The sequence below is a fragment of the Caretta caretta genome, chromosome 25, assembly GCF_965140235.1.
Source record: "Caretta caretta isolate rCarCar2 chromosome 25, rCarCar1.hap1, whole genome shotgun sequence".
Classification (NCBI taxonomy): domain Eukaryota; kingdom Metazoa; phylum Chordata; order Testudines; family Cheloniidae; genus Caretta; species Caretta caretta.
The window spans coordinates 9,239,720-9,255,959 of record NC_134230.1 but is presented as its reverse complement, the minus strand read 5'-3'; the positions used below and the strand labels follow the sequence as shown (position 1 = coordinate 9,255,959).

The 16,240-nt window shown below is 46.1% G+C and overlaps 1 protein-coding gene across 3 annotated transcripts in view; it reads left to right on the top strand.

Annotated features, from left to right (window-relative positions):
- The first annotated feature begins 3,371 nt into the window (after window positions 1-3,371).
- The window catches only part of BTBD2 (BTB domain containing 2), a 43,090-nt gene continuing 30,221 nt past the window's right edge, over window positions 3,372-16,240 (top strand). For 2 of the 3 annotated variants that reach the window (XM_075123224.1, XM_048830621.2), the window contains exons 1-2: window positions 3,372-3,790; window positions 13,923-14,042. In XM_075123224.1, the coding sequence (XP_074979325.1) occupies window positions 3,387-3,790; window positions 13,923-14,042 (524 nt within the window). In that variant the 5' untranslated portion in view covers window positions 3,372-3,386. The remainder of the gene's footprint in view (window positions 3,791-13,922; window positions 14,043-16,240) is intronic. The other variant, XM_048830622.2, reaches the window with a different exon arrangement.

Below are 16,240 nucleotides of genomic sequence, written 5' to 3'. Positions count from 1 at the left end.
TGCAGGAAATAGCCCAACTTGATTATCATGCACATTGTGTAGAGAGTTGTCACTTTGGATGGGCTATTACCAGCAGGAGAGTGAGTTTGTGTGTGTGTGGGGGGGGTGGGGGTGGAGGGTGAGAAAACCTGGATTTGTGCTGGAAATGGCCCAACTTGATGATCACTTTAGATAAGCTATTACCAGCAGGACAGTGGGGTGGGAGGAGGTATTGTTTCATGTTCTCTGTGTGTATATAAAGTCTGCTGCAGTTTCCACAGTATGCATCCGATGAAGTGAGCTGTAGCTCACGAAAGCTCATGCTCAAATAAATTGGTTAGTCTCTAAGGTGCCACAAGTCCTCTTTTTCTTTTTGCGAATACAGACTAACAGGGCTGTTACTCTGAAACCTGTCATTTGATCATATGAGCAGTTTCCCTTAAGTCAATGGGGACTATGCATGTGAATAACTTACATGTTGTTCACAGTGGTGTTGGAGCCATGTTGGTCCCAGGATATTAGAGCAAGGTGGGTGAGGTAACGTCTTTTATCTCCAACCACACAACCCTAGTTGTCACCTGCTACCCCACACTGGAACCCATATGGAGTATCATTAAACAATTACAATCCATACAAGAAATCTTTCATAGAATCATAGAATAACAGAGTTGGAAGGGACCTCTGGAGTCCATCTAGTCCAACCCCCTGCCCAGAGCAGGACCAATCCCAACTAAATCATCCCAGTCAGGGCTTTGTCAAGCCTGATCTTAAAAACTTCTAAGGAAGGGGATTCCACCACCTCCCTAGGTAACACATTCCAGGGTTTCACCACCCTCCTAGTGAAAAAGTTTTTCCTAATATCCAACCTAAATCTCCCCCACTGCAACTTTCCTCACCCACCTTGTATTTTTACATATATGTGTGTGTTTGCAAGATTGGGTTCTTATCCAGCAGAATTTGTCTATATACCTCATATATATATATATATATACACCTCATTCTTCTTCGTTCAGTGTCAATGTATGTCACGCAGCAGACTCCATATATTTGTTACCAAATGAGCGTGTAAACTTTTGATACTAAGGGCTTGTCTACACTGGCAACGTTAAAGCGCTGCCGTTGTGTAGTCACAGCACAGCATTGGGAGGGAGTTCTCCCAGCGCTCTAAAAAACCCACCTCCACGAAGGGCGTAGCTCCCAGCCCTGGTGCACTGTCTACGCGGGCGGTTTACAGCGCTGAAACTTGCAGCACTCGGGGGAGTGTTTTTTCACACCCCTGAGTGAGAATGTTGCAGTGCTGTAAAGTGGCAGGGTAGATGAATGCAGTAATCCGGTATTCCTTAGCAATGGCGGATGCAGTGATTTATCTGTGCAACTCCAGCAACACACAAAAGTCTTGGAGCTCTGGACCAATATAAACAGCATGTCATTGTGTATTAAGCAAACGATAATTAAAACCCCAGAAAAACAAGGAAAAGAAAATATACCTCGTGGCTGAGCAGTTACTCAACACGTGGAACCAAGGACGAAAAGTCTGCTCTCAAATGTGTGTGCATGCACATCCATGGGCAGAATGTCATCCACAGAACGGATAAGAGATTAGTGGCCTTTCAGGTTCCTCCTGACCTCCCTGCCATTTTCTATGTAAGGAATACCAGCTGGCTATGAGATAAAAATCTCTTATCATGCACATCCTGCTGTGTTCTCTTGCAGTGCAGTGTGTGGGAGAACACTAACATTCCCACAGATCTCCATGGCCACAGCAGCATGTAATGGAGCGAGGTGCAAGGCGGGTGTGAAATACACTCTTACACAGCAGACGTTAAGCATGAAGTATCAGTTTATTGGCGGGCAGGACAGCCGGTGCATCAGCCACAGACCATCAGTCCCTTGGCCTAAGGATTGTAAGGGATTACAGAGCACTAATCGACACAGCCTTGAGGTGCCAATGAAGTTTTGGGTGTCTGGTTTTTAGAAAGACTTGGTTTGCACGTGTGCAAAGAAGGTTACATTAGGCTTATTCTTCAGGGGATAAACTGAAGTGTTGCTCATCCCCAACAGGCTCCCTAACCTTCCGGAGACGCTGCCTCCTCCCCATAAGCCATCGACCCCCAGGGTCAGAGGTATCCACCTCGTGGGCCCAAACTTGCAAGGTCAATGGCAACCTTCCCGCAGCCCCCCACAGGAGTTGTTTTGTCTCCAAAAGCTTTGATCCCCCCCTATTAAAAAAAAAGAAAAAGAAAAAAGCCGTGTCCTCCCCAGAGGAGCTGTGATCGTGTCCCCCTAGTTCCCACCTGGAGTCTTCACAGGGGTGGAAACAGCAGGGAGTTCCTCAGGCTCCCCATTGCACGGCTCCCTCCAACCCCTAACTCCTTCCCCCACCCCAGAACACGCCCCCCTCTGTGCACGCCTAGGCCCCCACACCCCTCCCTCTTGCAGGCCTCACAACTGACATACCCCCTGCCTCCTGCTCCCCACACCTCTCCTCATGTCTCCCACACCCTTCCCACCCTACTGCTCCCTCTGCAGTCCTCACACCTGACATACCCCTTTCCCTGCATTCCTTGTGCCCGCCCACCCTCCATCCCCCCTCCTCGTGCCCCCCCACCATTCCCCACCCTCCTCATGCCTCCCCCACACCCTCCTGCCCCCATCCCCCACCCTCCTTGTGACTCCCCCCACACCCTCCATTCCGCACCCTCCTCCTGCCCCCCACACCCTCTTGCCCCCATCACCCCCGCTCCTCCTTCCCCCCTCCTCGTGCCCCCCCACACCCTCCCTCCTGCCCTTCCTCCATTTCCCACCCTCCTCGTGCCTCCCCCATGCCCTCCTGCCCCCCTCCTCGTGACCTCCCCCATACCCTCCATCCTCCCCTCCTCTGCCCCCCCACTCCCTCTTGCCCCCCATCCCCCCACTCCTCCTGCCCCCCTCCTCGTGACCCCCCCACACCCTCCATCCTCCCTTCCTCGTGCCCCCCACTCCTCCTGACCCCTCCTCGTGCCCCCCCACACCTTCCTGCCCCGCCTCCATTCCCCACCCTCCTCGTGCCTCCCCCACGCCCTCCTGCCCCCCAGATCTCCTGCCCCGCCTGCTCGTGCCCCCCCACACCCTCCATCCTCGTGCCCCCCCTCCATTCCCCATCCTCGACCCCCCCCCCCAACTCTACCCTCCCGCTCCCTCCGCAGGCCTCTCCCCTGCCCCCCAACTCCCCCATGCCCCGCCCCCTGCGCGCTCCCCGGCCGGCGCCGCGCCGCGCCCCGAGCCCCATGCGCCGCTGCTGCCCGGCCCTGTGTGTCAGCAGCCGCCGCCCCGCCGCCGCGCCCCCCTCGGCGGGCCCCGCCGCCGCCGCCCGCCCGCCGCTCGTGCTGCTGCTGGTGCTGCCGCAGCGCCGCCCACCCCCGCACAAGATGGCGGCCGGTGGCAGCGGCGGGGGCCCCGGGGGCCTCTCCTCCTCCTCCTCCTCCTCCTCCGGCCCGCCGCCGCCTCCGGGCAACGGGGCCGCCGCCGCCGCCTGCACCAACGGCCCGCCCGCCTCCCCGCCGGGCCTCACCTACAACCAGTGCGGGGCCGGGAACCCCGCGGCGGCGGCGGCGGCGGCGGCCGGGGGTCCCGGCTCCGGGGGCTCGGCGGCGGCGGCGGCTCCGGGCGGGGCAGCGGGCGGCCCCCTGCAGCGGGAGCCGGTGTACAACTGGCAGGCCACCAAGCCCACGGTGCAGGAGCGCTTCGCCTTCCTCTTCAACAACGAGGTGCTCAGCGACGTGCACTTCCTGGTGGGCAAGGGCCGCGGCTCGCAGCGCATCCCGGCCCACAGGTGGGCAGCCGGGGCCGGGGCCGGGGCCGGGCCGGGGCGGAGCGGAGCGTCCCGGCCCGCAGGGAGGGGCCGGCCGGAGGAGCGGCCCCGGGGGTGGAGTGGGGAGACCGGCCGGCCCCGAGGTGGGGCTCGGGCCGAGGGACCCGCCGCTCCTGTCGCGGGCCGGGGCTGGGCTGGGCTGGCGGGGGTGGGGCCCCCCCACTCGGCTTCCCCCCCGACACCACACCACTACTCTGCCCTTCCCCCCCCACACCACCACTCTGCCCTTCCCCCTCCCCCCACCCCACCCCACCCCACCACTCTGCCCTTCCCCCCACCACACCACCCACCACTCTGCTCGCCCTTCACCCTCTCACAAGCTCCTTCCTAACTCCAGGGAAGCAAGAAACGGTAAGACAGGAGGGCCCCTTCCCTTCCCTTCCCTGTCCCCCCCCCCTTCCCTCTGCTATACCTTGCTGGTACTGTCGCTTGCCCCCCCCCCCCGGGCCCTCCACACTAACCCCCCCACCGACACAGCCAAGATGTTGGGCCTCCTCCCTTACAGGGACCCAGAGCTGGTTCCCAGGCCTGCTGTGGCTGGGTGAGAGAGACCAGGATGCTGACTAGTTGCCAAATCAGCCTGGGCCCGCAGCCCCCAAGTTGTCTGGCTCTCAGGCCTGCGTTACATGGTGGGGGGGGCTCTGCCCCTTAGCGGGGCGTTTGGAATGGCTGCAGAGCAGTGGTGGGTTAGAGCACACGCAGCCCATTGGGCACCCAGCCTTGTGTGTCCCCCCACGGGCACCTCTAGAGCAGGAAGCCTGTCTCTCTACAGCGGGAGCCGAAGAACCGGGCTCAATAGCTGGGGCTGTAGTTCTGTGTTGACTGGGCACAGAGAGAGACGTGTAACCAACTGTTTGTGACTGAACGGCAGCGGTAGGGGGGTCGTCCTAATGGGGCACAGAACAGAGAATCCTCATAAAAGAAGAGGGTGGGTAGCCACTGACTCAATATTGGTCCATGTATTGGTGGGGATCCATTTTCTTAAAGTGTAAGCCCTCGTGTCCCGCCATCTGACTGTTCTGTCCAGTACTTCCTTCTGGGGAGGTAATATGAAAAAATTAGGGTTGCTACCTGGTATTCTTTCATGTAGGCTGGTCTCTCTTGTTCACCTGCCTTGATTTTATTCCTTTCGCTTAGTTATCAGATTACCATCTGATTTTACCTACAGCTAGGAGGTTACAACGCTCGCTCCCAGAATACTAAGAATGTACACAGACAGGGCGTTAAAAACATATGGTTCACCTAAACTACACAAATCTGTGGGTGGTATTTACAACTTGTTTGTCTCCTGGCAAGGTTAATATGCTGGGGACATGGTGAAGTCCCATCTTGAAGCACTGATAGACTAAACTGCTACAGGCTTGGCCAGAGGAGCATTGTAGCAAGGCATAGTTAACTCTTGTGCACAAGATAGAGCCCTCTTTTAATGATGTTGTGTCCAGTTCTTCCAGCATGGTACAGTGGGGTGGTTATGGTGTAGACATGTTCCAGAGTTAATGCATCTTTTTGCACTGCCTGTTTAAAAAGAAGCATCTCGGAGGATTTCAGTGGAGGTTTTGGTTGGGGGATTTGGTGTAAAACTTCAGCTAAATAAAATTCCACTTATGAAGTAGTGTGTAGTTTTTGCCACTTTTCTTCAGCTGCAGAACAGGGCTTAATTCCCACAATTTTATAACTTTTTTCTAAAAGGCTTAGAAATGGGAGAAATCTGTTTTGAATAGACTACAGAAATACAGTAGCATAAAGAATCCATAGATTCTACTTTGAATCAGTTCCAGGAAAAAAAATATTTTGAAAACAGTTTGCTAAGCTAAATCTTTAGTGGAAAAATGAAAAAGGAGGTCTGGGCAAAATGTGTAAAGTACTAGAAAGATGTCCTTTTTATTTTAAAGGGAAACTTTTTAAAAAGAAAATTTTCTTTTCCTGCTAACGTTGGCATAACTTTGTCTATTGAAGTCTTTACTAAAAGCTAGTTGTAGCTGAGTGATATGTCTGTATTTGGTTTATATTGGTTTTGCGATAGTCTGTCGCACTAGCACTGCACAACTAGAAAATAATGTTAAAATCACCCTTTCAACTGGATATGAAAAACAGTCTAGTGAAAAGTAAGCACCTACTCTGCATTGATACTTTTAGGCTGAATAGTAATTTAAGAGCTTGCAGTCCCCAAAATGGTTGTTTGCGGAAGAATTTGCATTTGTCTTGATATTGGATATCTGATTCAGTTAAATAGTAATTGACGCTAGACTTGACTTCTCTGACTTTCCTCCTTTGAAATATAGTGGTGAGTTTACTGGCATTGGTTGCCACCTACTGCTTTGGGAGCAAATACTCCTGTTCTAATGCGTTTCGTCATTCAAGTGAAGAGTGAGTGCAATTGTCCCTCATTTTAACACTGAACAAAGCAGCCAGGGATCCAGTGAATTCTTACATTATTTTTCTTAAAATTAATGCTTTGCAAGGGAATTCTTCCTACAATACCTTCCCAATTTTTTCTTTTGTCTTAGCTATCTGTGTAAATATATTGTCTAGAAACTTTTTCCCTCAAAAAATATGTCTCTAGTTTTCTATTTTAATCCAGCTTCTATTACATTTGTTGATAGAGTTTAGGAAAAAAAGAACACTCTTTTATGTTACAACTAGAAATTATCAAAGTAAACATCCTTAAAGATGAGCTTGAAAGCAAAAGGGAAATTTGAGTTAAGCATATTTCTTTTCTGCATGCTATGCTAACCAGGTTGTGGGAGACTTTCAGCACAGAAATAAGTTGTAAGTAACCTTTGAAAACTTCTTGCCTTGAAACTCTCCTGGCACTTTCTGGTTCCTTGAAGCTCTATCAAATAGCATCATGCTGTGACATCACAAGTCTAGATTACATATGTTGCAGTAAGACTTCTGGTGTTTGTGATCTTGCATTCTGGGATACATTGGTGATCCAGGAAGTACCAAGAGGATTTGAGAGGCAATTAGTTTAATTTTTGTTTAAACAACTTCTGTGCTGAATGACCCTGCAACAACCCCTCTGGTAGAGGGCATTCAGCACAGAAACTTATTTAATTCACAGTTACTTCGTGGTTCACCTTTAATTTTGTCAGTTTATTTGAGGGATGTAATGCTTTTCATTCACTAACCTGTTTGTGGAAAAAAAGAGTTCCATGGCTGTGCCAGTTTTTTAAATAAATCTCAGAATTAGGGCTTTCAGACAATGACTAAAGGTTATCCAGACTAGAAGAGATTTTTTTTAATCAATTGATTTACAAACCAAGCCAAGTACAAAAAGTGGGTATGGGAGGGGCATACTCTAGTACATGAAAGTTGACTTGGCTCCTGCCTATCTGTTAAATGTGGCGTTAGCAGAGCTATTCTGTTGTTACTTGCTCCCCCAGAAAGTGCATTGTAGAGGGGATGTGTTTGTAGTTTTAACTGGTAAATGGCGCACATACTGAATGATTGTGGTTTGCGTTGTTGTGCAGTCCAGAAGTGGTGGGGGAATGCAGAGGGGATTACTGGGAACTGTTTCTTGTTTTGTCCCCATGGCATTTCTGGGAAGATAAAGTTGCCAACTATCTATGCATGATACAGTTAAGAAAACTTGACAGAAATTCAAGCTTGAAGTTTCTGTTTTTAATATAGTCATAGCAAGAAAAATCAATATCAGATGGATCAAAAATGGTAGCCAAACCTTCAACTAGGATCCTTTATTCTCTGTCAGCTTTTGTGAAATATAAATCCTATAATGGAAGATGGTGCAGGCTTTGAACTACCAACTACTAGTATTGTAGAAGGAATGAATCAGGGAGGTAGTATGAAATGATATAATATTCCTGAGTGGTTTGTAGAACAGCTAGGTGATATTGAATTACAGATATTCTGGCTCCAGGAAAATATTCTTAGAAGCTTCCAGAAACTTCACAGATGGATGGACAAGTTAATTTAGCCTTTCATGAGGTTTCTGTGACTTTCTTTACATAATCTCTTAGCTTTTGGTACATTACATTCCTAAAAATTAGATTCTTGCATCACAAATTTTCAGACTCCCTTAATGTTTCCTATTGACAAAATATCAGGCATTACTATTCACTTTCTAAATCTTTTCATACTGCTTCTGTCACTTACAGTAAACTCCTACATTCGCTTAATTTATTTTGGCTACTATCTTTGTATGCATTGTTTAAAAAAAATCTATTTGTGAATTCTAATTGTGTCAAATGACACTAGGGACCTTTTGCCCCTTTTAAGAACAGCCACATATGAGTGTGAACGCTTTCTTTGAAGTTAGAAATAGGAAAGACATCTGGATTATACAGCTCATCTTCCTGCCAGCCCTAGTGGTTCGTTTAGTTTGGCTCTAAAGGGACATCAATTTGAAATCTAATCACTCTAAAAAATGAGTTAAAAATAGTTTCAGGTGTTGCACCTTCCTTTGAGTCTCTGACACTTTATGGTTTTGCAATCACACTTTCCCATTTTTAAAAATCTTTCCAGTTACTGTTTGAAAGACCCACATAAACAGGGGAAATTGACTGACTATACAGGGGAAACAGTGAAACTAACTACATACATTAGACAACAACTGTTTTTCATTTGTTGCTAGTAATCTTGAGTTTTACTTGTAACATTAGTGGTAAGCAATTTTCAGACTGACATGTAATGTTTAAATTGATGGTGTTTCTTTTTGAAGTTCCACCATTCTTCAGATTTACCGTAATAAAGTTCCATTCTTTGAGTCTTGTGCTTCCAATGTGAGATCTGCTGGGACATCCCCTAGCTAAGAATTTGGAGGGCTCTCCACTATAAACTAACCAAAGTGATCTGTCCATTGAGTGAAATGCCAGCAGGAATTATGAAAAGTTTTAAAACTTCAAGTCCTTTCAGAATGGTCTCTGAAGGTTCCTTATCACTTGAGGCTGGCTGCATGTGCCATGACCTTGGAACCCTCTCAAGTGCAGCTATAAGCTAGTTATTTTCAATAACAAGTAAGGTATGAAACTTTAATGTGACTGTTCCATTAAGTTTTTTACTGCCACTTTAAATTAAATGAAAGCATATTTTGTGTGTGATTCTGGTATCATGAATCAAGTCTCTTAAAAATTTGTTCTTGCGGTCCAAAATTATTCAACGAAATACATCCTTATATACATTATTCCTTTTAGTGTACTGCAGTTTGCTGCATTCCTAGCCCTTTGACGAAACCAGAATGCTAGGTAATAATTGGGGAAAACAACTCAGTAGCTAAATTAGTCTTTCTCCTTCCATTAGAGGAAAGGGTTCTTCAATGGTACAGTGACCCCCTTCCCCGCCAGCTGACACAGCTAGCAGAATGTCATGAAAATTTGCCAGTCAAGGGACAATTTCACTTACCTTCCTAAAAAAAATTAAAAATTTTCCTGAATCAACTCCTGCTGGTGAGAGGGACATGAGACACGCTTTCGAGTTACACAGAGCTCTTCTTCAGTTCTGGGAAAGGTACTCAATGTCCAATCTCGCTTGTTTTCTGTAATATGAATGACCTAGTCATCAGCAGAACCCTATTTGAACATCGTGAAATTCACAAGCTGACATTGTGTTCTCCAAATGGCAGAGATAAGAACCAGATTGACCATATCATGATCAATGGGAAATGGCGACGCTCATTGACAGATGTGAAAGTGAGGAGGGGTGCAGATGTTGGCAGCAACCACCACCTTGTGACAGCCTCCATCAAGCTAAAACTGAGATGTGTGGGTCCACCAAACAAGGGACATAGACGTTATGATATTGACAAGCTAAAGTCCCTTTGAAATGCAGAAAGCCTTCGTTCTGCAGTTAAAGAACAGGTTTCAAGCACTTGCAGACCTTGATGAAGAGGAGGGGAATGCAGATGAGGAGATCAACAAGAAGTGGGACAAAGTAACAGCAATTTATAAACAGAGCAGTGAAGCCTGTCTAGGCTACAGGCAGAAGAGAAGGAAGGAGTGGATTACACCCAGCACATGGAACGCCATGGAAACCAGACGAGCCCGGAAGAAAAAAGTTTTAGACATAAAATCCTAGAAGCTAAAGGACAAATACCACGAGCAGTTCAGCAAGGCACACCCGGAGGTCAAACGCCTTGTGAGAGTGGACAAACGGCATTATATTGATAATCTGGCAACACCAGAAGAGGATGCAGTTGCTTGTCGTGAACAAGGAACCTTCTACAAAATGACGCGGCTTATCAGTGGTAACCGGCAGACATGAACAAACACTCTCATCAGGAACAAACAAGGACACCTACTAACAACCGAAAAAGAACAAGAAATGTGCTGGACAGAGCATTTCAAAGAATTGTCGAACAGGGAGCCACCTAAAAAGGAAGCAAACATCCAGCAGGCAGAAGAAGATCTTGATATCAACACAAACACCCCAACTAAGGAAGAGATCATTCAAGCCATCAGATCCTTAAAAATTGGAAAGCTCCTGGCAAGGATAACTTGAATGCAGAATTGTTCAAGGTAAATCCTACATTAGCAACCTCTGTCCTGGCCCCTCAATTTACATCAGTCTGGGAAAGGGAAAAAAGTGCCAGATGTGTGGACCAATGGGGTTATAGTGAAGATACCAAAGAGAGGAATTCTCAGAGATTGTAATTGGTGTGGTATCACACTTTTTTCTGTGATAAGCAAAGTAAGGTCATAGTCCAGCGTATATCAGACACAGTTGATAGCGTTCTCAGAAAAGAGCAAGCTTGTTTTTGGAAAGCGCATGGATGCACAGATCAGATCTTTTTTCTTTATGGAACATAATAGAACAGTGCTTAGAATGGCGACGGCAACTCTACATAAATTTCATAGATGATGAGAAGGCTTTTGATAGCATTCAACAGGACCAGCCTATGGTACATTCTGTGAGCATATGGAATTCTTTTCCGTATAATCATCATCAAAAGCTTCTATTTCAGCTTTACCTGTAGTGTTGATCATGGTGAGCTCAGTTTTGAAGTCAAAACAGGAGTACGTCAGGGGTGTGTCATGTCCGCAGTCCTCTTCAACATTGTATTGACTGGTGGCGTACAACAGAAGACATGCCAACAGGCATTAAATGGGCACTCTTCTCATCCCTTGAAGACCTGGACTTTGCAGATGATGTCGCTCTCCTATCATACTCAACACCCTATAGAAGGAAAAACAACTGGACTCAATGCATTCAGCAAGCAAGTTGAACCGGAAATCAACCACAATAAGACAGAGATCATGACCTTTAATATTGCCTCACCATCACCAGTATGGATAGAGGATTATGTTCTCACCAGTGTAGAAACATTCACATACTTGGGCAGCACCATCAGCCAGGACGGTGGAACAAGCCAGGACATCCGGAACAAAATCAATAAAGCCTTCAAGAGCTTAAATACAGTCTGGAAATCATCAAAATACAACACCAAAACCAAACTCAAGATTTATCAGAGCAGCGTACTTTCTCATTCCTCAGCATTCTGCACTATAAACTAGTGTTGAAAGTATGACATGTCCAAATTGTCTTAATTTCATAAACCTGCCTCAGAAAAATCCTCCATATTATTTGGCCCAGATCAATCTCAAACCAAGATCTGTTGACACAGTGCAGCCAAGAGGATCTGAGCGCCATCATTGCCAGGAGGCGCTGGAGATGGATTGGCCATGTGCTTTGAATGGAAACTGATTCCATCGCCAGAGTAGCAATAAGATGGACACCTGAAGACAAGCGAAAATGAGGCTGCCTGAAAACAACCTGGCGAAGAGCTGTGGAAGCCAAGCTGAAAAAACTGGGACACAGCTGGGGAACCATTGAAAGACTTGCCAGAAACAGACAGGAGTGGAGGAGCTTCATCGCTTCCCTAAACGCCACAGGCGTAATAGGATGATGATGATGACCTTTGCCATACCTAAAGAAGAGCTCTGTGTAGCTCGAAAGTTGTGTCTCTCACCAACAGAAGTTGGTCCAATAGAAGATATTACCTCACCTACCTTGTCTCTATAACATGCTGGGACCGACATGGCTACAACTCTGCATGTAAGGATTTTACTAACTTTAAAGTACTCTGCATAAAAGAATTGTTTAATTTGCTGAAAGGAACATCTTTTTTACAAAAAGAGAAATCTTATCGAGGTTGCTGTACAGGGAAAGGGTGTCTTTAAAGCTACCACATACACAGAATTCACACTCTTGTGTCTCATGCCTTCTGTCATACAGAGAAGCCCCATAGGTCTTGAGACTTTTGGACCTTTGATGCACCAGCTGGGTTGAGGGCTCTGTTGTACTGAGCATGCTTCAGCCTTAGGGGCTCCAGAACTTTCCAGCTCGTTCCTTTATGACAACAGTTGGGAAGTGGTTCCAGTCCTGTCACAGCTCCAGCTTTGCTGGTACAACAAATTCTTCTGTGGAAAGAAAACTTTGATGAAATACATGCACTTACTTTAGTGGTCCTCACTGTATTTGTGATGCAGAGGCTATTAGTTTGCAACCACTGAGCAAAAAATGGGTGAACTTGTGTCTAAATTTTTGAGTACATTTTTCAGAACTTAGTTTCGCTAATGCATATGGCAGGCACCATAACTTTCATATTTGCATGTTTCCTAATGGACCAAATACTCTAATTCTTAAATGTCTGTTTAGCTAGACGTGCCTGTCAACAGATGAAGTTGGCTTGCGTTTACGTGAGAAAATTGTAAAGAACAGTTTCTCTAGCATCTAAATCGTTTTGAGACAGCACTCCAAACCGATATCCTTCAGGATAGGGAATGTGGCTTTTTGTGTTAATTGCAGTGTAAACTTATGACAGTATGTAAATGGCTTTTGTGTACCCACCATTACCACTTTGTGCTTGCATTTAAAGGTTACCTATAATATAAAATCTTTATTGGAGTTGTGTGACCAGAAGTAGTAAACATCCCTACAGAAAATGAGTCTGGAGCACTACTTTTTGTTGTTGTTTTTTCTTTGGAAAGAGTACTAGGAAAGCTTGTTCCTCCCAGGATGCAGCGCGAGCCAGTCAGTGCTCCCCGCTGCTGAATATTTTTGTGGGACGGTTGAGTACAAAACTGTAGGGAGATGAATACATTTCAGACAGCTTGGAGGAGGATCTCTGTCTGGTGTGGAAGGAATTTGCACATTTGCTTTTTAACTTTGCTTCAATCAAAAATAATTTTTAATGTCTCATTGCTAATGGGGAGATAGAAGGATGGAAAACAGTCTTGTTAAGTAAAAACAAGAGTCCTTGTGGCACCGTAGAGCCTAACACATTTATTTGGGCATAAGCTTTCGTGGGATGTACCCAAATAAATTTGTTAGTCTCTAAGGTGCCACAAGGACTCCTCGTTGCTTTTACAGATACAGACTAACCCAGCTACCCATCTGAGTCTTGTTAAGACTCCTTTTGGTTTTCTGGGTGTGATGTTCAGTATTTTAGAACAAAGCAATTAGTCAGGACTTTTAAGGTATGTCTACACTGCAATTAGACCCCTGTGGCTGGCCCGTGCCAACTGACTTGGGCTCAGGCTAGGGGTCTGTTCAATTGTGGAGCCTCAACTTCGGCACTTCAAGTTCAACAGCCACTTAACCCCAGCCCTTTGAGCCCAGTTAGCTGGCATTGCCTGGTGGCGGGTTTTTAACGGCTGTTTAGATATACTCTTAGGTTCTGTTCCCAGCTCCCGTGGGGCACCTTGAGTTATTTACCCTCTTTTATACCTCCATTTCTCAGTCTGTAAAATGGGCCTACCACATAGGGTTATGAAACTGTAAAGTGCTTTGAGGTCCTCCAATGAAAGTTGGTACATAAGTGCAAACAATTGCATTAGCACATGTATTGTCTGTTACAAAATGCATGAACTCTGGCTTTACAAGAGCCATTATGTTTTTTCATTGCATGCTGGGCTGAGGGGGAGGAATTTCCAAATAGTAGTTTGCAACTTTGTCTGGTGTTACTGGTAATATAGTAGTGATAAGGCCTAGAATAGAAGTGGATTGCTTCTGAGCACTTTACGTTAGTACTGTCAACAGTAACTGATGGGTAGGGGGAGCAGAAACTAAAATGGGATTTTTTTTTCAAAAATAGCAAAATGTAGTTTAATGTAGGATTTTTATTTTTAAATGTTAGGTTTGTGTTGGCTGTGGGCAGTGCGGTCTTCGATGCAATGTTTAATGGTGGAATGGCCACAACTTCTACAGAGATTGAACTGCCGGATGTGGAGCCTGCTGCCTTCCTAGCTTTGCTAAAGTAAGCCTCTTTTATTGTACAGTGTAATTAATTTATAACTGGGCACAGGTTATTGTGAACAAGAATATTTCAAATACAAATAATCCATTGTACCTCTTGGTTAAAACGGAGATAGTCAAGTAGCTTATATCAAATTTTTATCTCAATTGTTATCTGATACAACATGGTCTTTAAATACTAATTTTTGTAAATCCTCTATTCCATATCTGATAAACCTTTTTAAGACAGCCATTGTTTATGTAAGACCTACACAAATGTCTTGCACTTCTGCTGGTTCTTCTGCACAGGTTAACTAAGGACATGTCTAAATAGTGTTTATACCTCCTTAACTGTATTGCTTTAGAAGCTGATCTAGCTGAAACAGTGTGGCCCCTGGTATGGGCACCGTTACACTAGGATTGTAGGAATAAGCTATACTGATAAACACCTTCATACCAGGTTTCAGAGTAACAGCCGTGTTAGTCTGTATTCGCAAAAAGAAAAGGAGTACTTGTGGCACCTTAGAGACTAACCAATTTATTTGAGCATGAGCTTTCGTGAGCTACAGCTCACTTCATCGGATGCATACCATGGAAACTGCAGCAGACTTTATATACACACAGAGAATATGAAACAATACCTCCTCCCACCCCACTGTCCTGCTGGTAATAGCTTATCTAAAGTGATCATCAAGTTGGGCCATTTCCAGCAAAACCTGGATTTGTGCTGGAAATGGCCCAACTTGATGATCACTTTAGATAAGCTATTACCAGCAGGAGAGTGGGGTGGGAGGAGGTATTGTTTCATGGTCTCTGTGTATATAATGTCTTCTGCGGTTTCCACAGTATGCATCCGATGAAGTGAGCTGTAGCTCACGAAAGCTCATGCTCAAATAAATTGGTTAGTCTCTAAGGTGCCACAAGTCCTCCTTTTCTTTTTACCTTCATACCAATATAACAGTGCAGTTTCTCAGGCCTTGTCTACACTTCCTCTTTATAGCACTGCAACTTTCTTGCTCAGGGGTGTGAAAAAACACCCCCGTGAGTGCTGCAAGGTTCAGGGCTGTAAACCGCCAGCGTAGGCAGTGCACCAACGCTGGGAGCTGTTCTCCCCTCGTGGGGGTGGGTTTTTTTTACAGCACTGGGAGAGCTCTCTCCCGGTGCTGGTGCTGTGACTGCACAAGCCACATTAAAGCCGCTACAGCAGCACCACCTTAACGTTACCAGTGAAGTCATACCCCCAGTGTTGGAAGATTTAACTATATCTGTCAAATCACACCCTTATCTGAAATAGTTAAATTGGTACTAAACTGTGTTTAGATCAGGCCTAATAAATCCTGTTCCTAGAGCTGGCTTGATATGGATGGTAGTGCTCTTCAAAAGAGGAGGAAAGCATATAGCACTCTTAGCATTGTATGGGTTACAACTGAAGCTCAGTCGGAAACTGGAGGAAAACCTGTTTCCAAATGAAAGGATTTAATGGCTGGGTTTCAGCTGGTCGAATTCTGTTGAAGTCAGTGAAAGCGTGAGAGCTGATGCCAGCTGAGGATCTGGCTCCTGGCCTCTAGTATTGGATAACGGAAGTAAGACTAGAGAATTCAGCAGTTAATGTTTTTAAACTTGTTTCTGATTTGTATCGATTTTAATACATTTTCATAGCAGGGCTGCAGGGGGCTCCTTGCACAGCCGCAGGGCCAGTGCGAGTTTGTGCTTGCAAGGTGGGCTGTGGTCCTTGTAAGGCAGACAGAGACTCCCAGCCAGGACTGCGAGGAGGAGGAGGAAGAGTCCCCAGCTATGAGGGAGGACTCCCTACTGCTGGATACCTCTTGCCCCCTTCTCCGCCCTTCCCATGGGGGTACAGATGGCTCCCCACATTTCTGGTACGGGGGAGGCTATTTTTAATGACTGCTGTTATATTTTTTTCATCCATTTCTGTGTCAGGTGAAACTGATGTTTACTGATGACTAACAATTTAAATCAAATTCTGCCAACCCTACCTATAACCTAAAGCCGAGTGTCATTTTTAAAGCTGCCAGAAAACTTGGAAGCTCCTGTGGCTTTCAGGTGCATACTCACAGCTCTCACTAAAGGCAGTGGGAGTGCTTTGTGCTTGTTAAAGGACCACATTTTGCCTGCAAAACTGACGTCTTGGAGCTTGTGAGAGTCCTGGTACCTAAGCAAAATACTGTCAGATGTGCAAAGGAATAATTTTTCATACAT